The sequence below is a fragment of the Carcharodon carcharias genome, chromosome 1, assembly GCF_017639515.1.
Source record: "Carcharodon carcharias isolate sCarCar2 chromosome 1, sCarCar2.pri, whole genome shotgun sequence".
Lineage (NCBI taxonomy): Eukaryota > Metazoa > Chordata > Chondrichthyes > Lamniformes > Lamnidae > Carcharodon > Carcharodon carcharias.
In genome coordinates, this window is record NC_054467.1 from 123,178,090 (window position 1) to 123,204,900 (window position 26,811).

At 46.2% G+C, this 26,811-nt stretch overlaps 1 protein-coding gene across 1 annotated transcript in view; it reads right to left on the reverse strand.

Annotated features, from left to right (window-relative positions):
- The window catches only part of lgi2a (leucine-rich repeat LGI family, member 2a), an 87,966-nt gene that overhangs the window by 19,736 nt on the left and 41,419 nt on the right, over positions 1-26,811 (reverse strand). Inside the window, exon 6 of the mRNA XM_041182672.1 lies at positions 7,677-7,846. Coding sequence (XP_041038606.1) covers positions 7,677-7,846 — 170 coding nt within the window. The remainder of the gene's footprint in view (positions 1-7,676; positions 7,847-26,811) is intronic.

Consider the following 26,811-nt stretch of genomic DNA (forward strand, 5'->3'; position numbering starts at 1 on the left):
CTGTACTGGAACAGCTTGGCTAGGGGTGTGGCTAGTTCTGGAGCACGTCTTCAGTACTATTGCTGGGATGTTGTCATGTCCATAGCCTTTGCCATATCCAGTGCCTTCAGCTGTTTCTTGATATCATGTGGAGTGAACTGAATTGGCATCTGTGATGCTGGGAACTTCAGGAGAGACCGAGGTGGATCATCCCCCACTCGGCATTTCTGGCTGAAGATGGCTGCAAATGCTTCAGCCTTGTCTTCTGCACTGATGTGCTGGGCACCCTCATGATTATATTTGGGATATTTGTGGATATCCAGTGAGTTGTCCAATTGTCTGCCACCATTCATGGCTGGTTGTGGCAGGACTGTAGAGCTTAGGTCCGATCCGTTGGTTGTGGGATTGCTTAGCCCTGTCTATCCATTGCTGCTTATGCTGTTTGGCATGCAAGTAATCCTGTGTTATAGCTTCATCAGGTTGACACCTCACTTTTAGGTATGCCTGGTGTTGCTCCTGCACTTTTCACTGAAGCAGGGTTGATCCCCCAGCTTGATGGTAATGGTAGAGTGGAGGATATGCCAGGCCATGGAGTGATAGATTGTTGTTGAAAACAATACTGCAGCTGCTGATGGCTCACAGTGCTTCTTGGATGCCCAGTTTTGAGTTGATGGATCTATTCGAAATCTATACCATTTAGCACAGTGGTGGTGCCACACAACATGATGGAGGGTATCCTCAATGTGAAGACAGGACTTTGTCTCTTTAAGGACTGTGCAGTGGTCACTCCTACTAATCTTGTCACAGACAGATGCATCTACAGCAGGTAGATTGGTGAGGACAAGGTAAAGTAGGCTTTTCACCTTGTTGGTTCCCTCAGCAATTGTTGCAGGTGCAGTCTAGCAGCTCTGGGTGGAATCTTCTGTTCCCACCAGCAGGGGCACTAAATTTGGCATGTTGGATAATGTCAGTTTCTCATTGGCAGGAAATTAGTTTGGAATTTTGTTCTCCTGACTTTGATGGCAGGTGAAAGGCAGATTGAGTTCCCGCTGATGTGTGTCGGAAACCATATTTGCATTTATTTGTACCTCTTGAATGCTCATTAAAAGACCAGCTCACTGGAATTGCCTTCCCCCTCCAATTTAAGTGTCCCACCAGTGAATAATTAGAATGGCCTGCTTCACAGCCGTATATAAGTGGCACGTACCTGGCGAGCTTCAGTTCATCAAGCACTTGGAGGTCAGTAGATGCTGCTTTCACCGTCCTTTAAGAGCTTTGCTGCAAGATATCAGGTGCCAGTATCACAAGCTGCACCAAGGCTGGGCACGGTAGGTAAGACCAATGGTTGGGGCTGGGGGAGTGGTGGGGGGGGGGGGGGGGGCGCGGGTGTCAGGGTATGGTGTGAGACAGAGGCAGGACTGGTGGGGGCAGTTTGGAACATGAGAGGGGAAGGGGGAGTTGGAATCAGGACTCGAGGACAGTGTTGGACGCGAGAGGAGATGGGGAGACAGAAGCAGGACTAGCTGGAGGGAAAATGAGAGTGGAGGGGTGAGACAGAGGCAGGACTAGGGGGTGGTCAAGGATCAAAGTACAGTCATGAAAGAATGTCCTGGGGCAAGAGTTATAAGGCTGTCTAAGGAAGAGTCAGAGACTGTCCTGGGGCTAAGATCATGCCGTTGGGGGCATATTGAACAGACTGTCCTGGGGCTGAGGCCACACTGTCAGCACATTTCAAGAGACTGTCCTGGCATTGTGGGCGCCATTTTAGAGCACTTTGGATGGCACGCATGTCTTGGTCCCGGTCTTGGGCGGGGAAGGCCTCTCTGGTCTTTGAATGCCATGACCAGTACATTGGGAACATGGAGACTTGTAGGATTCATGCTGCCTCTGCGCAGCAGACATAGCCCTTGATTGTTTAATCCTACATCCATTCTGACATGACTCTAAGGATCAAATGCCATTAAGGCCATATGCACAACAGCACCTAAACTTAATGGATTCTCACCTGAATGTACACCATTAGTAAAGCAGCCAAGCTTGCTCATTGTGCATGAGATCCCTGAGTCCAGCCCTCAGTTGAGCCATGGTTTGAGTAGAAAATTTAGAAAATGCCCCTTCAATTGGCAAAAAAATTGCTGTGCTGAACTCCTTCTACGTGATCGTGTATAGTGTGGTGTGCAGGGTGTGGTCAGTCACCAGAGGAATTCGTACTAGGGGTTCAAGTCATGGTGTCGTGAGGCAGACAACACGTAATGTTCAGGCCAGGCATCTGTAGCCTGCAAGTTGGTAGCCGAAAAGTCAAGGGGCGGGCGGTGGGGTATTAGATGGTCTCATGAGGGGGGTGTCTGAATGTAAGTGTACAGGGTGGCCTCAAAAAGGGGAGGGGTCAGGTCAACAAAGGGCATGGGACAACATCATTAAAGGGTTCAGGGGAGAACAGGAATACCCACATGGAAAATGATGGGGTCAAGGGTAATGGGGGAAGCCAGATAGTGAGAGAAGGAATGGGGATTAGAAGGCGTTGAGTATAGAGAAGGATGGGAGGAACTTGGTAGGTGATAGTGAGAGTTTGGAAGCTGGTCTCACGGATGAAAGTCAACAGCACCATTTCCGATATTTGGGAATGATGCAGTTCAAAAAACAAGCTAGAAATAATCACTCAGGGAGGGGTCTGGGCATGTGGGGGGACTTCAGCACAACAACTTTCTGCCAATTGAAGGGACACCCTCTTAGTTTCCTGCTCAAACCATGGAGATCATGATTCAGCTGAGAGCTGGACTCGAGGGTCTCATGCACAGTGAATGAGCTTGGCTCCTTTATTAATGTTGCATTTTCAGGCAAGAATCCATTAGGTTTAAGTGCTGTGGTGCCAATGGTTAGTGTTTGACCATCTCAAGAGGGAGCAGTATCCAGATAGCAGCATCTCTCCAAATGCCAGTTCTCATGCATGAATAATGCAGAGGCCTCATCTTGCTACTGAACCTCAAGATGCCTTCAGACATCAGAACGCAGTTACAGTCACTCAACAACATGCATCCAAACTTGCAAGTTATGACAGCATTGTCTTCATAGAGGGTGGCTCAGCAGGACCCTTATTTACAAACACTCATGACCATGCATTTGTCGGAAGCCTGCCAACTCTACATATGGCATTGCCTTGGAAATTGGGAGAGATGTGGAATAGGGAGAAGAGGGAATTAATGATTGACAAGGCAAGCTCTAACATTTATAGGTCCCTCACAGTCATAATCCACATGTTCACTGCTCAGACCCTCACTGGCTTGTTGCAGGAGGTGAATCTCGCCTTCCACGCAGGAATGATCTCTGTCCCCTCCAGCCAGCTCTGCCGCCTGCTCCTTGTGGGCAGAGAATGTCACCAGCCCCAGAGTCCCAACTCTGGTCTTCACTCTCTCCCTTCTGTTGTGGGAAATCTTGTCTTGGATAAAGACAGATGGATTGCCCGTGCACTATGGGTGAAAGGGCATTTCAGAAGTATGCATTCCTGCTGTGTATGCTGAGCCCTCCCCAGTAAGGGATTAAGATGCCATTTATGCAGGATCTTACATGAGATGGTGAGCATAATGTGGCCAGCAGACAAATGAGTGCTGACATTCCATCTGCTAGTCGACTGTGACATCCCTGTGGACTCTAACCCTTAGACTGCCTGAAGCTCTTATTAGAGTGAGAGTTTGGAGTAACAAGTTTCACTTACCCTGTCGGAGCTCATCAGATCATTCATTCTTTTCCTGTACTGCAGTGCGGTCCTTTTATGTTGGCCACAGGCACTGACCTCCACCTTCCATCCCAAGGAATAGGACCTTACCTGGATGGCCTGGAGAAGAATCCCCAGAGAGGCCTCGCTGAACCGTGGCGCAAAGGGTCTTGTCCTTTTGGGTGTCATGGTGAAGCAGAACTGTACTGCACACCTGGCCTACAGATGCCATGGAGACCCTGGTCCAGAAGAAAGCGGAGATGTGTGCAGACCTGCACTCCATTGAAGGAACTGTGGGTGAGTCCCTGCAGTGTCAACGCGAAGGGGAAATGGGGCACTTCAACATCCCTCCATGCGCTCCTTCCCCTCAAGGAGTCAGGCTGGGCACCTGAAGGGAGGAGGAGTGGCAGCTGGGCACCCCTTGGTCATCCACTCAGTAATCTCAGAGGCTGTCCTCTCCTTCCGAGTCCCCTTTGCCTGTGAGTCCCTCAACCTCATCCTCTGTCACCACAGCTGGCCAACGAGTGATTCTGGAGGGAGGAGTGTGTGTGTTTGTGTTTGTGTGTGTGGCAGAGCCTGTCAGAGCCTCGTGCAAGCATTGTCCCAGACATGCGGATCCTTCACGTATCATACTCACCTCAATGCCCTGAGCATTTTGAATGCTGCCTGCTAGGGTGTGCTTTCAGTTCTCCATCTGAGCTGACCTGCATCTCCACCCACCCAATGATCACACTCCCATGCAGCATCTGATCTCGCTCACTATTACCTACCAGCCACAACCCTTTTCCTTCAGGGATGTCTAAGTCAACATGTGCGTTCCCTTCCTTCCCAAAAATTCCACCTCCCCGACCACCTCCTTCCCACCCTCCAGGGTCCGTGTCTACCGCTGAGTCCCCCACCAACCACCCTCGCCATTCCTGCTATTGCTACCGTCGAACTCTCACCCTCCCACCCTAGTGCCTCACTCTGTCCTCAGTCAACTCACCCTTTCTCCATACCATGTCCACACTCAGTTGTCTCCCCAGGAGCCAGACATAGGCCCCTCCCTTGCACATTCGCCTGGACATCCCCCCTCCTTCCAGACCCCTTCTGCCCCCTCCCCCCCGGAACTCCTTCCTCCCTCTGGATTCCTTCTCCCCTCTGGACCCTTCCCCCCCGGAACCCCTCCCCACCTCCAGACCCCTTCCTTCCACAGAACCTCCCCCCAACCCCCCTGACAGACTCCCTCCCCCTGCTTAGTCCCTCCCCCTTCCTGACTCCTTCAGACACCCTTACTTCTTCCACCACCCTTAGCAGGAAGGTGATGGCAGAGTGATACTGTCGCTGGACTAGTAACCCAGAGACCCAGGGTATTGCTCTGCGGACACAGGTTTGAATCCTGCCAAGGCAGATGGTGGAATTTGATTTCAATATTAAAAAAAATCATGATGACCGTGAAACTATTGTTGTAAAAACCCAACTGATTCATTAATATCCTTTAGGGAAGGAAATCTGCTATCCTTACCTGGTCTGGCCAACATGTGACTCCACACCACAGCAATTGACTCTTAAATGCTCTTAGGGATGGGTAATAAATACTGGCCTGACCAGCAACACCCACATCCCATGAATGAATAAAAAGAAATCCTTCCTTCAGCCTCACTTCTTCCTCCAGCCTTATTCCTTCCCCTTTCCTGGCTCTCTCGGACACCCTCTCTTCTTCTTCCGACCTTACTCCCTTACTTTACCCCCCTTGCTTCTTCCTCTCCCTGGACTCCCTCCTCTCTCTGCGCTCCTTCCCTGACACCTACCTCCCCTGTTGCCATCTTCTCCCCCGTTACCCCCTCACCCCCTCACAAACTCCCCCCTGACACCTTCATTCCCCCCTCCCAAACTCACCCCCCTCCCTCCCCCCACAATCGACAATAGTTTCATGGCGCCATTACTGAGACTAGCTTTACATTCCCGATTTCTTTCCTTTAATGAATTAAAGTAATTAATTGAATTTAAATTCCACCAAGTGCCTTGGTGGGATTTGAACCCATGTATTAATCTGGACATCTTGGCTACTAGTCCAGTGATATTAACCCCTAATTGGTCCAATTTTGTTTTGGTCCTTAGGGTTCCAAAGCCTATGATAAAATCAGCCCCAATGTTTCAGGTCAATGATCTTTTTGCAAAACATCCACTGAGTATTTCAGCATTTTCTGCTTTTATTTCAGCATCTTAGCTTCTGCAATATTTTGGTTTTTGACATTTAGCACATATTGTCTGATTTCATTTTTCCTACCAAAGCATAATACATCAGACTTTTCAGATGAAATTGCCAGGTGTCCCCCATCCCATCAACATGTCTATGTCTTCTTGAAGTCTTTCTTCCTCGGCATTTACTATACTTCCAAGTGTCCTGTCATCTGCAAATTTTGAAATTGTGCCCAAATGGAAGTCATTAGTGTATTATCAAAAACAGCAGTAGTCCTAGTACTGAGCCTTGGGGATCTCACTGTATACCTTACTCCAGTTTGAAAAACAGTCATTCAGCATAGCTCACTGTTTTCTATCCCCAAGCTAATTTTGTATCCCATGCTGCTACGGTCCCTTTTATACCAAGAACTTCAATCTTGCTAACAAGTCATATATGTGGTCATTTATCAAACACCTTTTGAAAGTCCACATACATAACATGAGCTACACTGGCCAAGTCCACCATCTCTGTTACCTCACAAAAGAATAAAACAAGTTAGTTGAACATATGGCCTGAACAAATCTCATGCTACTCTCCTTAATTCATCTATACTTGTCCAAGTGGCTGTTAATTTTCCCCCAGATTATTGTTTCTAAAAGCTTCGCCACTACTGACATCAAACTATCTGGCTTGTCATTACAGAATTATCCATCTCCCCTTTTTGAACAAAGGTTTTACATTTGCTATCCTCCAGACCTTTGACACCATCCGACTACCTAAGGAGGCTTGGAAAATTATTGCCCAGTGCTTCCACTATTTCTGTCCTTCCTTTCCTCATCCCATCATGGCCTTGTAAATCATCTACTTTAAATACTGCCAGCTTTCCTCATACATCTTCTTTATCTATTTTTATTGCATCCAGTATCCCAGCAACCTCCTTGTTTATCATGGCTTTGGCAAATTCCTCTTTCTTGGTAAACACCAATGCAGAGTAGTCATTTAGTACCTCAGCCATGTCTTCTGCATCAAATAATAGATCTCTGTCTTGGTCCCTAATTGACTCTTACAACCCTCACATTGTCCGTATTCTTATGCAACTAGTCTCTCTCTTTTTGATACTAACTCACCTCCATTTCTAATACTTCCTGTTTTTCCCTTGTAGCCATCGAATCATGCAGTGAAACAGTTCCTCGCCTTAGTGATATTTACTCATGTACGACCATGTAAGGCTAAATGACTTTAAGGGGAAGCATTAAGCCATACATAGCTCTTTTCCAACATCTATTCACATGCACTTCCTGGCAGGAATCACTGGATAGTAACCAGGAGTAGGAACTTTGATTACCTTTACCCTCAACTGCCTCCAACCATCCTTCACCAGTTCAGGAGCACTGAGGCCAATTATAGAACTTCTACTGCAGACCAGCTTGGATCAGCTATCTCAGAGCTCAAAGCTAAATGGGGTGTTTTACCCATTGAACAATTTATTGGTGGTCCAAAAGTTATGTTTAACTAGAGTTAAGGTTCAGAATCAAGGCACATGCAACAAAACGCATCCAGAAAATAATCTACATTCGTATTCTCTATGTTGTTTGCTTTATTTACATATTTAGGTTTTATTGGTTGGAGAGTGAAGGATTGGATCAATGGAAAACAATGGATAAAACTGTGAATTTGGAGGCCAAGTTTTCTGCTTATTATTTTTATTATCACAGTTTTTATGAATATTTGCTAAGTCCGTTGGCCATTGTGATGAAAATAACTAATAATAATACATTTCTAATTTCAATTTGCTTGTAAATAATGTGGAAGACAACGTACCTGTAGACATGCAGTCAAAGTCAGAAGCTGTCAAATCTGTTAATTTCTTTCCCTCTTGTTCTGGTGGACCAGCGCAGAAAACATCAGTCACAGTGGCATTTATGGTCTTCAACCAAGTGGTCATCCATTTTGTTTTACAGTCACATTGGAGCTCATTTCCACGTAAATCTCTAAGCAGTTAAAGAAAATAATGAATGAATATTTGCTCTGGGAAGCCACCACATTTGATTGCTCATAAGGGTGGCCACACCATTCAGGTTTTGCTCCTTATCTGTCAATGTTGGAGATTTTTGTCCGGGTTGTGCTGCTACACCTCCTCTCATTGGGCATACTGGCCTCCAGCGCTCTGCCAGGCCTCTGTGAGGAGGTGGTCATGTGAATTTCCAATATAATAGTATACCTGGGTTCCAGCCTGCACTCCAGTCCATTCGCCACATTCCCGCCTAATTACAGTGGGTGTGGGCTGGAAAAGCCAAGGATGTCTGGCAGGTTGGTTTTCAAAATAACCAAATTTTCTGTCACGAGACATCATTAGATCATTTTTTGTGAAGTGTTATAACATTAAAATGCAAAAGGAGTTAAATGTATGGAATCATAAAATAGTTTATAATAATCAATAAATTAAGGAAACAAAGAGGCAATTTTCAATTAATGCCCCATACAGGTGCAGAGTCAGTTTGTGTCAGCATGAGAATAAGCCCGGGCCTCAGTAGCATAATGCTGGCAACCTGCAGGTGTCCAACTGCAACTCATTGGTTGTGAGAAATCAGCTAGCAGATGCAATAGCTAGCAAAGCAGGCCTGGTGATGGGTGGGAGGAAGCAGGAGCAGGCAAGCAACTGGCTGCATTATTTTGTAGGCCAACCAAAGAAAAATTAAAAGCTTTTGGAGCAACCTCTGCCCAACACTTGTTACAATTCAATGAAGAATGCACAGGGCAGAATTTAGTGAGGGCGGCAGCGGCAAGTCTGACAACTGCCACCAGAACTGACGGCACCCCTGCTGACACTATCCTCAGGAACCCAGAGGGAAGTAACTCCCTAATGGCAGCAGGAACCTGCCGCCTGGGTTCTCAACTTCTCAGGGAACATCTAATTGCAGAACCTCCCCCAATAGGGTGGAAATCTGGCCCCTCGTGAGCTGCCAGCCAATCAGGGGCTGGTAGCTCCCCTTACTGACAGTGTCACCACACTTGGGTTTTCACCAGGTTTCATCGTGGATCCCTGGAGAAAGGGGTGGGGTCATGGGGAGGATGACAGAGGCAAAGGCAGGGGGTGGCTGTCAGTGAGCACTCCCCTTCCTGATACCTGGTCCCTCGGTCAAGCACTGAGGTCTTTGAACAAGAGACCCAACCCCTCTTCCTCCCACCCTCCCCACACCCAACTAGGCCACAAGCAAACACAATAGGCGAGCCCCTGCCCACTAGTGGTTTAATACCAGCAGCAGCAGCCTGATGCCCATAAGTGGGCATTAATTTCTCACTTAAGGCCCTCGATTGGCATCTGGGCAAGAAGGCCAACCGAAAGCTTCCCGCCGCAAACTTAATTGGGGGTGGGGGGCTGTGGTGGGGTGGGAGGGGGGTGGGTGGGTGGAGAGAGAGAACTGGGGAGGCAAAAGGGTCCCCACCACACCCAATCAAATGGCCACTCTCCACTTCAGAACTTGCCTGCAAGGTGGGTGGGGGCGGTGGTGCTGGAGGGGTTGGGGCACTAAATCCACCCACAGCACTTGCTTGATAATAATATTTCAAGTTTGGTCCAGAAACGGCAGCCTCATTGAACGACTTGAGATTAGACCGCTTCTAAATGAGTACAAAAACATTTCTGAAGTATCCTGCTTTGGACACCGTGAAGTAGGCTTCATAATCATGAGTATATTAACAGCAAGTCTTTATTAACAACTCATAACTATATACATATTTACAGTAGAGGGTACAAGTATGGAGCTGACCCCACCCTGGGTCATTACACATATCTATCCACCCCTAAACTGACTCTGGCTCAAGTGCCTTCTTACATCATTGTGTGTGCGTTATTGTACTCAGTCCCACATTAACCCTGTACGTACTAGACCCTACTACCACAAATTATGACCATAACCATTTGAATCTCTCCTCTCCTATTATCCTTCTGCTTTACTCTCGCAGTTGAAAATGATGTAGGTCCAGTTTGTACACAAGATCACTTATGAAACCAATTGCATGTTTAAACTGCTAGTGGTGAGTCAGATCATGTTCCAAACTGTAATATCTGAAGTAATAACAAGGTGGTAAGCGATAGCACCCACACAAAATATCTGCTGCATACAAGATTTTATGCACCAGTTGACCTAGTGTATAGACTAGCTGTAAGGCATTGCCTAAGGAGTCAGAGCAAATTGTACTATTTATGTCAAGCAGGACTACAGAATTGGCAATCATTGAACCTAGGTGGAAGTGGGGAAGGAGGCAGATGGGATATGGGGAAAGTCTTTTTTTTCTTAAAAATAACTTCAGTATAAGATTGATACAGCATGTAAAAAGATTACTATAAAGTATTAAGAGCAGGGGATTCTTCAAGTGTGAAGAGCAGGGATGCTAGAGTAATTAATTAAGTAATTAAATAAAATAAGATAGCGATGGCAGGACGAGTGATGTGTTGCTGCTGCAGCATGTGGGAACTGCTGGACACCAAGGTGATCCAGAGCGAACACATCTGTAGTAAGTGTTCGCAGCTTGAAGAACTCTGGATTCGAGTTGAGGAGCTAGAGTCTGAGCTGCAGACACTGTGCTGTATCAGGGAGGAGGAAAGTTACCTGAACACTTTGCTCTACGAGGTGGTCACACCCCTCAGATTAGATAATTCAAATTTGGTCTGTGATCAGGGACAGGAGGTGTGACTGCAGGTGAAGCAGGTATGGGGGCCAAGGGAGTAGCATTCAAGGACCCTCGGCCCCTGCAACTGTCCAACAGTTATGAGGTTCTTGCAAGCTGTGTGGACAAAAGCGAGGACTGAAGGGAGGATGAACGAACTGACCACGGCACCATGGTGCAGTGGCCATTCAATTGTGGGGAAGAAATAGGAACGTGGTATTGGTAGGGGACAGTATAATTAGGGGGAATAGATACTGTTCTCTGCAGCTGTGAACGTGAGTCCCAAAGGCTGTGTTGCCTGCCCGGTGCCAGGGTTAAGGACATCTCCTCAGGGCTGGAGAGGAACTTGGAGTGGGAGGGGAGGGATCCAGTTGTTGTTGTCCACGTTGGTACCAAAGACATTAATAGGACTAGAAAGGAGGGTCTGCTGAAAGAATTTGAACAGTTAGGAGCTAAATTAAAAAGCAGAATCTCCAGGACAATAATCTCGGGATTATTAACTGAGCCGCGGGCAAACTGGCATAGGGTAAATAAAGTCAAGGATTGGAATGCGTGGCTCAGAGATTGTTGTGGGAGGAATGGGTTTCAGTTCATGGGTCCCTGGCACCAATACTGGGGTAGAAGGGAGTTGTTCCGGTGGGACGGGCTTCACTTGAATCGTGCTGGGATCAGTGTCCTGACAAATCGAATAACTAGGGCTGTAGGGAGGGCTTTAAACTAACTAGGGTGTGGGGAGGGTTCTGGAGAGGGGATGCATAGGCTAATAAAGAACAAGCATTGCAGGGTAGTTTTTTAGGCATTGATCCCCAGAGTGTGACAGGATGGGACAGAATGTTCAAAGATTTAAAAAAGCAGCAAGTAGAGTCAAAGGGGGTTAAAAAAAAGTCAAAAGACAAAATTAGTGGCTCTTCACTTAAATGCACTCTTAGAATAAAATAAATTAATTATTGATACACAAAGAGGTTAATGGGTATGATTTTACAGCCATTGTGCAGATCAAAGCTGGGAACTAAATATTCAGGGGTATGTGACTTTTCGAAAGGACAGGCAGGAAGGAAAGGGTGGTGGGGTAGCTTTGATCAGAAGATATAAAATCCATATGGGTGGAGGTAAGAAATAATAAGGCAAATAAGACACTGGTGGGAGTAGTCTATAGGCCCCCTAGCAGTAGTTATACTGTAGGACAGAGAATAAATCAGGAGATAATGAGGGCATGTAAAAAAAGGCAGTACATTAATCATGAATGACTTTAATCAGGTAGATTGGGAAAATTAAATTGGCAGAGGTAGCCACCAGCAAGAATTCATAGAGTGTATTTGGGACAGTTTGTGCAACAATATATTGTGAATCCAACCAGGGATCAGGCTATTTTGGATCTCGTCATGTGTAATTAGACAGGTTTAATAAATGATCTCAGGGTAAAGATCCCTTAGAAAACAGTGACCATAGCAAGGTAGAATTTAGCAGTTTGAGAGTGGGAAACTTGGGTCAGAAACAATTGTGCTAAACTTAAATAAGGGTAATTACAAAGGAATGAGGGCAGAGTTGGCTGGGGTGGACTGGGAAAGGAGTTTAACAGAAAAGACAGTTGTTAACAATGACATGTTTAAGAAAATAGTTCTAGACTCATAACGAAGGTATATCCAAGTGAGGATGGAGATTGGGATGGGATGGGATAAACAATCCATGGTTAACCAAGGAAGTTAAGGATAGTATCAAATTGAAAGAAAAAACATACAAGGTGGCAAAGATTAGTGGTAAGCCAGAGGATTGGGAAAGCTTTAAAAACCAACAAAAGATGACCAAAAAATTAGTAAAGTGGGAGAAAATAAACTTTGAGGGTAAACTAGCAAGTAATATAAAAATAAACACTAAGAGCTTCTTTCAATATATAAAAAGGAAGAGAGAGAGGCCAAAGTGAACATAGGCCCCTTAGAGAACGAGGCTGGGGAAATAATAATGGGGAACCAGGAAATGGCAGAGGAGTTGAACAAATATTTTGCATCAGTCTTCACAATAGAGGACACTAATAACATTCCAAAAATACTAAGTAATCAAGGAGCAAAAGTGGGGGAGAAAACAAATACAATAACTATCACTAGAGAAAAGGTACTAGGGAAACTAATGGCACTAAAAGCCAATAAGTCTCCTGAACTTGATGGGTTGCATCCTAGAATATTAAAGGAAGTAGCTACACAAATAGTGGATGCACTGGTAGTAATCTTCCAAGAATCCTTGGATTCTGGAAAAAGTCCCAGAAGATTGGAAAATTGCCAATGTAATGCCTTTATTCAAAAAGGGAGACAAAAAAGATAACTATCGGCCAGTTAGTGTAACATCTGCCATTGGGAAAATTTTAGAGTCTATTATAAAGGATGTAATAGCAGAGCATGTAGAAATGCAAGATATAATCAGGCAGAGCATGTAGAAATGCAAGATATAATCAAGCAGAGTCAGCATGGCTTCATGAAGGGGAAATCATGCATGACAAATTTATTAGAATTCTTTGAGGAGGCAACAAGCAGGATAGATAAAGGGGAGCCAGTAAACATAATATATTTGGATTTCCAAAAGGCTTTCGATGAGGTACCGCACATAAGGCTACTTAATAAGATAAGAGCCCATGGTATTGGGGGTAGCATATTTGCATAGATAGAGGATTGGGTAACTAATAGATAGTTGGGATAAGGGGGGGGCGCATTTTCAGGATGGCAACCTGTAACTAGTGGAGTGCCACAGGGATCAGTGCTGGGGCCACAATTATATATTCATGACTTAGATGAGGGAAGTAAATGTACTATCGGCAAGTTTGCAGATGACACAAAAATAGCTAGGAAGGCAAATGGTGAGGATGACACAGAGTCTACAGAGGGATATATACAGGTTAAGTGAGTGGGCACAAACTTGGCAGATGGAATATAATGTGGGAAAATGTGAAGTTATGTATTTTGGCAAGAAGAATATTCTTTATTTATACGGAGAAAGACTGCAGAAAGCTACAGCACAGAGGGATTTGGGGGTCCTCGTCCCAAAACGCTAGCATACATGTTCAGCAGGTAATAGGGAAGGCAAATGGAATGTTGGCCTTTATTTCAAAGGGAATGGAGTATAAAAATAGGGAAGTCTTGCTAAAATTATACAAGGCACTAGTTAGACTTGAATACGGTGAACAATTTTGGTCCCCTTATCTAAGGGGAGATATACTGGCATTGGAGACAGTCCAGAGGAGATTCATTATGTTGATCCTGGGTATGGAGGGATTTTCTTATGAGAGGTTGAGTAGGTTGGACCTGTACTCATGGGAGTTTCGAAGAATGAGAGGCGACCTTACTGAAACATAAGATTCTTAGGGGGCCTGACAGGATAGATGCTGAGAAGTTGTTTCCCCTAGTGGGAGAGTCTAGGACCAGAGGGCATAATCTCAGAGTAAGGGGTCACCCATTTAAGACAGAAATGAGGAGGAATTTCACCTCTCTGGAGGGTAGTGAATCTGTGGAATTCTTTACCGCAGAGGGCTGTAGAGGCTGGGTCGTTAAGTGTATTCAGGGCTGAGATAGACAGATTTTTAATCAGTAAGCGAATCAAGGGTTATGGGGAAAGGCAGGAAAGTGGACTTGAGGATTATCAGATCAGCCATAAACTCATTGAATGACGGAGCAGACTCAATGTGCCGAATGGCATACTTCTACTCCTACATCTTATGGTCTTGAAGACCAGCTGGACTGACAGATGCTGGACATTGTTGAAACTGAATGCAGAGTTTCCAATTAGGCGAGTTTGAGGCCACATTGTCTGACCTTCCAAAGACAATTACACTTATCACTTCCTCCACCCTACTCTGTGTATCAACTCAAGCTGTTCCTGAATTAACAACCAAGAATGCTTTACCCTGGCTGTTGTTTAGAAGTGAAGGGAAGTTGTAGTGGTGATAGTGATGCAGTGGATGAATATGGGCTGCTTTCCCTCCTCCTTCTCCTCTTCCAAAATTTCCTGGGACTCTGAGGCAACTAAAGGGAAGGGATAGATTCAAATAGTTGTGGTCAGAAATGTTTCTGTACTCACTTAGAAGCAGCTTAGCCTCAAATTGTTTACTAAGGCTGCTTTGGGGTCAGGGTAGGTCCTGGTCCAAATAGATTCTCACTTTTCTGCAGCAACCACTTTTAGCTGACACACACCCTCCCACATCTCCAGCTCTAACACCTTCTGTACTCGTCTACCCCGAATTTCCTGGCCTCCTACTTTCATGCTGGTGGAGGGTGGAGGTGGGGGGGAGGGGTGGTGGGGGTGAGGGTTAGCCACACCCCTATCAAGGCATAGTCACTTCTGCATTGTAGGCAGCAGCCAGATGCCCGAGATAGAGCCAGTTAGATTATTTTGGGGAGGTCTTTTATTTATTTATTCGCGGGATGTGGGCTTCACTGGCTGGGCCAGCATTTATTGCCCATCCCAAGTTGCCCTTGAGAAGGTGGTTGTGAATTTCCTTCTTGAACTGCTGCTGTCCACGTGGTGTAGGTACACCCACAGTGCTGTTAGGAAGGGAGTTCCAGGGTTTTGACCCAGTGACAGTGAAGGAACGGCAATATATTTCCAAGTCAGGATGGTGAGTGACTTGGAGGGGAACTTCCAGGTGGTGGTGTTCCCAACTATCTGCTGCCCTTATCCTTCTAGATGGTAGTGGTCGTGGGTTTGGAAGGTGCTGTTGAAGGAGCCTTGGTGAATTCCTGCAGTGCATCTTGTAGATGGTACACACTTACACTACTGCTACTGTGCGTCAGTGGCAGAGTGTATGAATGTGGATGGGAGGCCAATCAAGTGGGCTGTTTTGTCCTGGACGGTGTCAAGCTTTTTGAGTGTCATGGGAACTGCACTCATCCAAGCAAGTGGGGAGTATTCCATCACACTCCAGACTTGTGCCTTGTAGATGGTGGACAGGCTTTGAGGAGTCAGGTGGTGAGTTACTCATCGCACAATTCCTAGCCTCTGACCTGCTCTTGTAGCCACAGTATTTATATGGCTAGTCCAGTTCAGTTTCTGGTCAATGGTAACCCCCAGGATGTTGATAATGGAGGATTTAGTGATAGCAATGCCATTGAACATCAAGGGGCGATAGTTGGATTCTCTCTTGTTGGAGATGATCATTGCCTGGCACTTGTGTGGCATGAATGTTACTTGCCACTTGTCAGCCCAAGCCTGGATATTGTCCAGGTCTTGCTGCATTTGGACATGGACTTCTTCAGTATCTGAAGAGCCACGAATGGTGCTGGACATTGTGCAATCATCAGCAAACATCCCCACTTCTGACCTTATGATGGAAGGAAGGTCATTAATGAAGCAGCTGAAGATGGTTTGACCAAGGACACTACCCTGAGGAACTCCTGCAGTGATGTCCTGGAGCTGAGAGGACTGACTTCCAACAGCCACAACCATTTGCCTTTGTGTTAAGTGTGACTCCAACCAATGGAGAGTTTTCCCCCCGATTCCTTTTGACTCCAGTTTTGCTAGGGCTCCTTGATGCCACACTCAGTCAGATACGACCTTGATGTCAAGGCCAGTCATTCTCTGCTCACGTCAGGAGTTCAGATCTTTGGTCCATATTTGAACCAAGGCTGTAATGAGGTCAGGAGCTGAGTGGCCCTGGTGGAACACAAACTGGGTGTCAGTGAGCAGGTATTGCTAAGCAAGTGCCACTTGATAGCACTGTTAATGACTCCTTCCATTGCTTTACTAATGATTGGAGTAGACTGATGGGTCAGTAATTGGAGGGTTGGATTTGTCCTGCTTTGTGTGTACAGGACATCCCTGGGCAATTTTCCACTTGGCCAGGTAGATACTAGTGTTATAGCTGTACTGGAACAGCTTGGCTAGTGGTGCGGCAAGTTCTGGAGCACAAGTCTTCAGTACTATTGCCGGAATATTGTCAGGGCCCATAGCCTTTGCAGTATCCAGTGACTTCAGCCGTTTCTTAATATCATGTGGAGTGAATTGAATTGGCTGAAGACTGGCATCTATGATGCTGGGGACCTCCGGAAATGGATCATCCACTCGGCACTTCTGGCTGAAGATCTTGCGAATATTTCAGCCTTATCTTTTGCACTGATGTGCTGGGTTCCTCCATCATTGAGGATGGGGATATTTATGGAGCCGCCTTCTCCAGTGAGTTGTTTAATTGTCCACCACCATTCACGACTGGCTGTGGCAGGACTGCAGAGCTTAGATCTGATCCATTGGTTGTGGGATTCCTTAGCTCTGTCTATCACTTGCTTATGTTGTTTAGTACACAAATGGTCCTGTGTTGTAGCTTCACCAAGTTGACACCCCATTTTTAGGTATGCCTGGTGTTGTTCCTGGCATGCCCTCCTGCACTCTTCATTGCACCAGGGTTGATCCCCTGGCTTGATGGTAATGGTAGAGTAGGGAATATGCCAGGCCATGAGGTTACAGATTGTGTTCGAATACAATTCTGCAGCTGCTGATGGCCCAGAGCACCTCGTGGATGCCCACTCGTGTTGCTAGATTTGTTCAAAATCTATTCCATTTAGCATGGTGGTAGTGCCACACAAAACAATGGAGGGTACCCTCAAGGTGAAGGCGGGACTTCTTCTCCACAATAACTGTGCGGTGGTCACTCTTACCAATACTATCATGGTCAGATGTATCTGCGGCAGGCAGGTTGGTGAGGCAGATGCATCTGTCCAGTATCAGGTCAGAATATCCCAGTCTTGGATATCCCAGGTGTGTTTGTGGATTGGAGACTTAAGCAATGGGTGTCTTCCTTCTCCTCCTATTCTTTGAACTTGAAATATGACCATTGAAAGGGTGCAGCAAAAAGAAAAATCATATATTATGTGTTGCAATAGTGGTAATATTCAAGTAATTAAATTAAAAAATCTGTAATTTAAAAATACTTAGTAACGTTATCAGTAATTTGTAAAGAAATCAGGCCCATGTAACTTGAATTTTCCCTCTGTCAATTTGAGTTTTGACATCCGCTCTGGACTCAAGCCCATCACTTCTATTACGATAATTTTTTTTAAGCCTTTTCTTGGCTTCTTTTCTTCTTTACCCCTCCGAGACCTCTGTCTCTTGACACCAAACCTTGCATTTCTCCCCTTTCAGGTACTTGACCCTTCTAAATCCCTACTCCAACATTTCAGCACTCTTGGGCCTTGCTACTGTCCTGCCACCATTCCAGCCTTGATTCCATCTCATGTACACCTACTGATTCCTTCTGTGTCTTTCCTGCCACCCTTCAAAGAGCCTATCATGGCACTGACTCCTTACGAACCACAACTATAACTGCCCTATTCTATGCTCTTGCCGACCTTCAAGCCCAGCACTACCACTAAGGTCTAATCTTGCCAATTTCTTCCTATCCAACTCACCTCTCCCAATGCTGATTCTGTGGATTCCGCCAGTGGATCAGCTATCACCATCCCTCTCCCCACCTTTCTCCAGAACACCCATTTACTTGTCAACAAGGTCCTTGCCTTCCATGAACATACTAGGGATGATTGCATTGGCATCTTGGCTTTAACAGAAAAATGGCTTGAGGGATGATGACACCTTCCCTGTTAATAAAGCCTTCCCACCTGGCTATACCTTCCAGTGTTTGCCCTGTCCAGACCATCACGTTGGTGGCGTGACTCTGATCACTAAATCACACCTTGGTCTGTCTCCCTACTCCTCTGTCACTTTCACTTCCTTTGAACATCTCACTGTGTTCCACCACTCTTTCCATTTATTTAAAATCCTCATTTTCTACCACTCACCTTTGTACGATAAATATTTTCTCACTGAGATATCTTCATTTCTTTCCTCCTCAGCCTCTGCACTCAGCAAAATCTTCAGTGATTTCAACCTCCATCTCAATTCATTATGCTCGCTCTCTTCCAAGTTCACTGCCCTCTTAAGCTCCCTAAATTTCTCCCTCCATAAGAACTCCTCAACCCATGTTCATGAATAGCCCCTTAACCTTGCCCTCTCACATGTATTGCTACTCCCATTACATAAATCACAAATAAAGCCCTCCCTGATTACCTCTCCATCCACATTCCCCTTCCCCCTCCTAACCCAACTCCCTACTGGGTTCACCCCTGGAGAAACACTCTCCCAATTATAACTACACATTCAAAATCCCAGCTCTGCAGTCTTTGGTCCTCCATTCACCACGACGTTTCTGCAGCTGCCAATCTGATCAACTACATCCACACTCTGATGCCGATTGAATCTGAAGTGCCTCCACTTTTAAAGGGGCTGGTGTGCACCAGATGAGGTAGTCAGTGCAGTGGCTTTGAGGTGAGTAGGAGCTGCTTTTTCAGTCTGTGGTTAGAACTTGCTGGCACAGGAGAAGCCTCACTCTTGATGGACAGTCTGGTAGTATCAAGAGGGGGTCCCATCATGTCAGCACAACTTTGGGATATGTTTGGTGGGGTCAGGGGAGGTGGGGGTTTGATGGAGATTGGTCATGTCCAACATGGCTTACTGGGGACAGGTCAGGTCACGTTGGGCAAAGGTGCAACTTCTATGAGGATGGGGTCCAACCTGTGCCTGGTGGGGTCCAGTCTGTCTGAGGGAGGGAGCTGGATGACACTGGAAAGGTCCACATTCATGGAAGGGATATCAAAGTTAATGGCAGAGTGGTCAAGGTTGATGGAGGGCAGGTCAAAGGTGACTGAGGATGAATGGAGGGAGTTCAAGTTCAAGGATAATGGAGGGAGGTTCCATGATGATGGCAGGCAGGTTGAGGATGGGGGCAGAGGGTTGAGGGTGATTGAGGGAAGATGGACAGTGAGGGCAATGGGCAGAAAGCCGAGGGTGACCAAGAGAGGGTGGACGTTGATGGTTGACAGCTCCAAAGTGACACTGGGGGTGTCCACGGACATCGCAGAATAAACAGGTTTAGCTGGCAGGAGACCAGGTTCTAGTGGGAGAAAACGGAGGGGTGGAAGGAGTCCAGTATGTAGTCAATGAGAGGCACATGGATACCTATTGGTCAACTGCTGATGCTTTAGGGATGAGGGCCATGCGCACAGAGGTGCACATATCTTTGCCTGCCTTCTATCCACAGTTCACTGTCTGGATTCAGGATGGCTCTAATTCACCCAGAGTTTTTGCACCCTCAGATGGAGGAGGGAAGTATTCAGCAGCAGATAGCCATAGTCACTGAACATCTGAGCCAAAAGACAGCATGGGACAGTACCAGAGGGGGAGGTTGGTCAGGAAGCAGGCAATCAGGTGCCTGAACATCGACAAAGACCAACATCACGTATCACATGTTTAGAATGTGAACCAACTACCTGCAAATATCAGGAAGTCATTGCCATAGATGGATGAGGTCCCCCAGGAGGCAGACATTGACCTGTGTGCATTCCTCAGTGAGGGTCTGCAGGCAACCTGATGTCTGTTGCCGTAAAGGTAACGGTGGTACTGAATTTCTACACCACCAGCTCATTCTAGGGCTCTACGAAAGAACAGGTGGCATCGCGCAGGCAACTATGTACATACAGTGGAGGAACCCATGAGCATCAAGGAGGTGACAAATACCCTGTTTAGGGTCAACAAATTCATCACATTCACTACTGATGCTGGCAGCCAGACCGCCAAAGTGTTTGGGGTCATCACAGGGTTTCCCATAGGTCCAAAGCGTAATACTGTACTCAAGTGGCCATCAGAGCTCCCTGCAAACAGCCAGCGGCTTTTGTCAATCGGAAGGCGTTTCAGTCCATTAACGTTCAAGTCGTCTGCGACCACTGTAAAGGTAAAATGCAGGTGTGTGCTCGATTCCCAGGGAGCTCTCATGATTCCTACATTCTGCGCACTCACAGGTGCCAGAGTTCTTTGGAGACCCTGTGCATGTTCAGGGCTGGATGCTGCATAACAAAGAATATCCACTGAGAACATGGCTCATGACACCTGTGCATCATTCCCACGCCCCAGTAGAGGAGTGGAACAATGTTTCTCATGGGTCAATAAGAGAAATCATCAAGCAGACCAGTGGCTTGGTTAAAATGAGGTTCCACTCAGTCAGAGCATAGTAGCATTCTTGATAGAGGATCTGTCCGGAGGATCTCTCTGGAGGAGAAGCAGCACCTGGAGGGAGATCCAGTTGCCTTTCCCCCTCTTGTCTAGCCATCGCTGTATAGAGCCCATGGCCAGTGCGATGGAACGCAGGTCTCAGAGCAGCCACTTAGTGGTCTGCTGAACCTGGCTTTCCATGGCAGTTGCTAGCCTCTTCATGGAGGAAGCCATGTGCTTTCACAACAAAAACAGAAAATGCTGGAAAAATTCAGCTGGTCTGACAGCATCTGTGGAGAGAGAAAAACAAAGTTAATGTTTTGAGTCCATAAGACCCTTCTTCAGAGCTGAGTTCTTTCATGTACTGAGCTATGTACTTTCATGACTGAGATACGGCAGAACTCATGGGTTCCTCCACTGTATGTGCCATGCTGCACGTAGCCTCTGGCAGCTCTGTCAAGTGTTCCTCAACCTGTCTCTACACCACTGTCAGGTTTCTCATAGCCTGTCATCTGCCTGCAGCTCAGCATAAGCCTGGCATCCAACTGTCAGGGATCTCAGCCCTTACAGCTTGCCTCATCTGCTACTACATAACTGGGACATGCTGACCAGAGTGTGCCTTGTGATTCTAAACACAATCACATATTAAAGGATGGGGGGGCGTGGTGGTGGTGGTGGTGTCACTGTGCTGGTAGAAGGTGCAGGAGATGGCGCAACCTCTGGGTCATGTTGGCTATCAACGTCAGAGGAGAAGTTTGTGCTTTGACAGTGGGGTCAGGCATTTCCTGCTTGTCCCCTATACGTGATTGGCTGACCCCCTCCCAGGCCACCTCTCTGCTGGAGGCCCACTCCCTGTCCTGCTGGCAGGAGTCATGAATTAAACTCCACCACTTAACTCCAAGGGATGCAGATCTGAATAGATATGGCAGAGAACTGGCTTAGTTATTCATTGCCAGATCTGGCTGGACCACATAAAGCACTATCATGTCCGGTTCTAGTCTGTCAGAGCTGCTTACTAGTGTAGGGACATCATGGAATGCAAAGATATCCCTTGGCTTCTTTCTCAATGCCAAACCATCTCCTTAAATACCTCCCATCCCTGCCTCCATCACTCTCCCCTCCACCAACAATTACAGGGAGCTCATGACCACTGTTGCTAAGACTGAGACCATTTGGTCAGTCACCTTGGCTGCTTCCCTCCCTTCCACATGCCCACTGGGCTGAACATCCTCTACAGCTCCCCTGGCCTTAGCTCTGAACTTGCATCATTCTCTACTTTCTCTCTTATCTCCCTTCATGCTCCCTCTGTGCTCATCCTAGGCATGAGACTCACCTCCTGTTCCCTCAACACTATTCCTAGTAAACTGCTGACCACGTTCAATGAAGAGTGCAGGAGGGCGTTCCAGGAGCAGCACCAGGCACACCTATAAGTGAGGTGTCAATCTGGTGAAGTTCAACACAGGACTACTTGCGTGCCAGACAGCATAAGCAGCATGCAATAGACAGGGCTTAGCGATCCGACATCCAAAGGATTAGATCTAAGCTCTGCAGTCCTGCCACATCCAATCGTGAATGGTGGTGGACAATTAAACAACTCACTGTAGGATGAGACTCCAGAAAATATCCCCAACCTCAAAGATGGGGGTGCTCAGCACATTAGTGCAACAGATAAGGCTGAAGCATTCGCAACAATCATTAGCCAGAAGTGCCAAGTTGGTCATCCAATTTGGCCTCCTCCAGAGGTCCCCAGCATCACAGATGCCAGTCTTCAGCCAATTAAATTCACCATGTGATATCAAGAATTGGCTAAAGACACTGGATACTGCAAAGGCTATGGGCCCTAATAACATTACAACAATAGTATGAGGATTCCAGAACTTGCCGCGCCCCTAGCCAAGCTGTTCCAGTACAACTACAGTACTGGTGTTGACCTGGAAAATTGCCCAGGTATGTCCTGTACACAAAAAGCAGGACAAATCTGATCCAGCCAATTACTGCCCCATCAGTCTACTCTCCATCATCAGTAAAGTGATGGAAGGTGTCGTAGATGGTGTTATCAAACAGCACTTACTCACTGACGCTCAGTTTGGGTTTTGCCAGGATCACTCAACTCCTGACCTCATTACAGCCTTGATCCAAACATGGACAATAAAGAACTGAACTCAAGAAGTGAGAGTGACTGCCCTCGACAATCGTCTCAGCTCCAGGACATCACTGCAGGAATTCCTCAGGATAGTGTCCTAGGCCCAACCATCCTCAGCTGCTTCATCAATGACCTTCCCTCCATCATAAGGTCAGAAGTGCAGATGTTCACCGGCGATTGCAGAGTGCTCTGTACCACTCACAATTCCTCATGCAATGTGCGATTCAAGTAGACAAATTGCATCAAGGTTGTAGAACAGGGTTCCTTTACTCCACTGGCATGAAATCTGCATAAACTTAAGGGAAAGCTTAACTTAAAAAAGGAACAAACTATTTACAGTGAATATTCACAGCCAATGCTCCAGATCCACCAGGAGACTATCCCAAGCTTAACCTCTGATTTCTATTCAGCAAGATAGCAGAGTTCAATTTGCAGAGCTCCTATTGCTAACTTTGTGATCACGTGAACCTGATTAGATAGTCCCCTAGACACAAAAGAGGGTCTTCCATTCCTCGTGGCCTTTCAAACTCTGGGATGCTGTCCAGATTATCCACCTAGGTCTTAAGCAGCTGATCGTTTACTCCGCTGCCACTTCCCGGCTCTCTAGCCACTGTCAGAAGCCTCAGTCCGCCCTATTCATGGCCTCGGCTCCTCAACACAGTGACTCACCAGCCTTGAATTGCTGACCCAGCTCGTGACTGCAGTCATGCTCTCCCTCCCCACAAGGCTGCTAGTTCCCCCGCCCAACAGACTGCACTCCCGGCTCAGGCTTCACTTCCAGGTCTCTTCAGCCCACCTCCAGGCTTAGGCTCCATCACTAGTTTGCAGAGGACTTTGGTTCTTGACCCAAGGGGAGCCCCCAGGACTGACCAAATCCCCTGCCTGGTGTCCTACCAGGCTGGCAACCTCTGTTGGTGGGGACCTAGTGCCCAAAGGGAATGCTCTGCTCTGACATTAGAAGCCAAAATTCAAGACACTGAGGGGCTGCTCAGTTCCCCCACTACACTCATAATAAAGCAGTGCATGTATGTGAGCAGCAAGACCTGGATATCATTCAGGCTTCAGCTGATTAGTTGCAAGTAACATGCACTTGTACACACCACACAAGTGCAAGGCAATGACCATCTCAAACAAGAGAGAATCCAACCGTCTCCCTTTGACATTGAATGGCATTACCATCATCAAATCCCCCACCAACGTCCTAGGTGGGTCACCATTAACCCGATTCTTAACTGGAACAGCCATGGAAATAATGTGGCTACAAAGGGAGGTCAGAGACTGGGAATTCTGCAGCGAGTAACTCATCTCCTGACTCCCCAGCATCTACAGGGCACAAAATCACGAAAACTCTCCACTTGCCTGGATGAGTTAAGCTCCAACAGCATTCAAGAAGCTTGACAATAAGCAGCCTGCTTATTTGGCACCCCATCCATCACCTTAACAATTCACTCCTTCCATCACCAGTGCACAGTGGCAGCAGTGTGTACCATATAAATGATGCAGAGCAGAAACTCACCAAGGTTTCTTCAACAGTGCCATTCAAATCCACGACCACTTCACCTAGAAGGACCAGGGCAACAGCTGCATGGGAACACCACAACCTGCAAACTTCCCTCCAAGTAATACACCATCCTGCCTTGGACATTAATCACTATTCCTTCATCGTTACTGCTCCAAATACCTACCAGCACTGCGGGTGCAGCTTCACCACTCAAACTGCAATAGTTTAAAAAAGGTAGTTCACACCACCTTCTCAATGGCAATAAATGCCAGCCTTGCCAGCAAATTCCCATAAATGAATGAATTAAAAAAGTCCAACTTTCATGTTAATGAGCCAGCTGCACATTAGCATTCCATATCATTTGAAAAACCCACACACAATAAAAGTGACAAAACTTCACACATACCTCCTTTGCCTGTGCAACTCATTCCCAGGCAATGACCTTGCCAGGAACTGTTCCTCATGCACGGATGTTCAAGCACATCTCATCCATCTAGCATTAGTAGCCAGCTGACTGGGCAAAAACAGCAGAGGGAAAACCTACCCCTCCTTCCTGCTCACAGTCAATTCCTTACTGCTCATTTTGCATTAAAGTCTATATTTTTTGATGGAATATCTGTACTTGCAATTATTTTCCCACAAGCACTCAAAAAAGAGAACTTTTTTTTTGCAAATGTAGTTGTGAGAGACTTTTAACATCAGTACAATTTTTGGAATGGGTAACATTTTCTGAATCAAACTGGGGCCTGGCAGTTATGCTTGGACCTTGATGAGCTGAATGAAATGCTGACTCACGAGGATGGATGGAAAATCCAATAGATGGCAGCTGTTACTTTTCATAATGGAATTGGCTGCAGCTTGAAATTGCACAGAACCTGTAACCTGAGTGCCAAATACTTAACAAGGGGAAATGCGCATTCAAGTCAATTAATGCAGGCATCCAATCAAATACTGCAGTACATTCTGACCAATATTGCATAGCAGTACATCCAGTATCATTTGCCACTCACTGCGATGATCATTCCTCTCATCTTTATTGATCTTTTTATCACTTTTAGAATGGCCAATGAGGTGCAATTGGTGTCTACCACCTGTGTAAAGTGTTTGTGCCTCTCATTTAGCTTAACTGTTTCATTTTAGTCTTGCTTATTTGCTGGAGATTTGGTAATACTTCTGACTTCACACTTTTCTTTCTCCCCCTTGATTTTCTTAAAGTATTTGATTCCAAAAAATTAAACCTGGAAAACATCTGAATTAAAAATAAGAGTTTAAACTGGAAATAAAAATTGACTTTAAAGATTTTTTACTTATTAATATGTCACTAAGCAACCAAAAAGCCAGACTTTAAGCATTTCTTATTGAAAGATTTTAAATGCAGAACACAGCCAAGATTTTTTTTTTTAAAAGGGGTATCTTTCTGAGACGAGGCTTCCAGTTTTAAATCTAGATCAATAAGTGTGGATTGGAGAAACCTGGCACAGAGATGAGTGTACCCAGATTTTTCTTATTCATTCATGGAAGGCCACCATTTACTGTCCATCCCTAAAAGCCCTTCAAAAGGTGGTGGTGAGCTGCCTTCTTGAACTGCTGCAGTCCATGTGGTGTAGGTACACCCGCAGTGCTGTTAGGGAGGGAGTTCCAGGATATTGACCCAATGACAGTGAAGGAACAGCGATATATTTCCCATTCAGGATGGTGAGTGGCTTGGAGGAGAATTTCCCATCTATCAGCTGCCCTTGTCCTTCTAGATGGTAGTGGTCGTAGGTTTGGAAGGTGCTGTCTAAGGAGTCTCGGTGAGTTCTTGCAGTACATCTTGTAGATGGTACACACTGCTGCCACTGTGCATCGCTGGTGGAAGGGGTGAATGTTTGTGGATGGGGTGCCAAATCAAGCAGGCTGCTTTGTCCTGGATGGTGACAAGCTTCTTGAGTGTTGTTGGAGCTGCACTCATTCAAGCAAGTGGAGAATATTCCATCATACTCCTGATCTATGCCTTCTAGATGGTAGAAAGGCTTTGGGGAGTCAGGAGGTGAATTACTCGTCACAGGATTTCTAGCCTCTGACCTGCTGTTGTAGGCACAGTATTTATGTGGTTAGTCCAGTTCAGTTTCTGGTCAATGTAACACCCAGGATGTTGATAGTGGGGGATTCAGCTATGGTAATGCCACTGACTGTCAAGATGCAATGGTTAGATTCTCTTTTGTTGGAGACGGTCATTGTCTGGCAGTTGTGTGGCACAAAGGGGGATAGGTAGGTTAAATGAGTGGGCAAAGATCTGGCAAATGGAGTATAATGTGGGCAAATGTGTAATTGTCCATTTTGGCAGGAAGACGACAAAGTAGGGTGGTTATGCTTTAGTTGTACAGGGCACTGGTGAGACCACATCTAGAATACTGTATACAGTATTGGTTTCCTTATTTAAGGAATGATGTAAATGCATAAGAAGCAGTTCAGAGACATTTTACTAAACTAATACCTGGAATGGGCAGGTTATCTTATGAGGAAAGATTTGACAGGCTAGGCTTGTATCCGCTGAGGGTTAGAAGATTAGGAGGTAACTTGATTGAAAAATACAAGATCCTGAGGGGTCCTTGACAGGATGGATGTGGAGAGGATGTTTCCTCTTG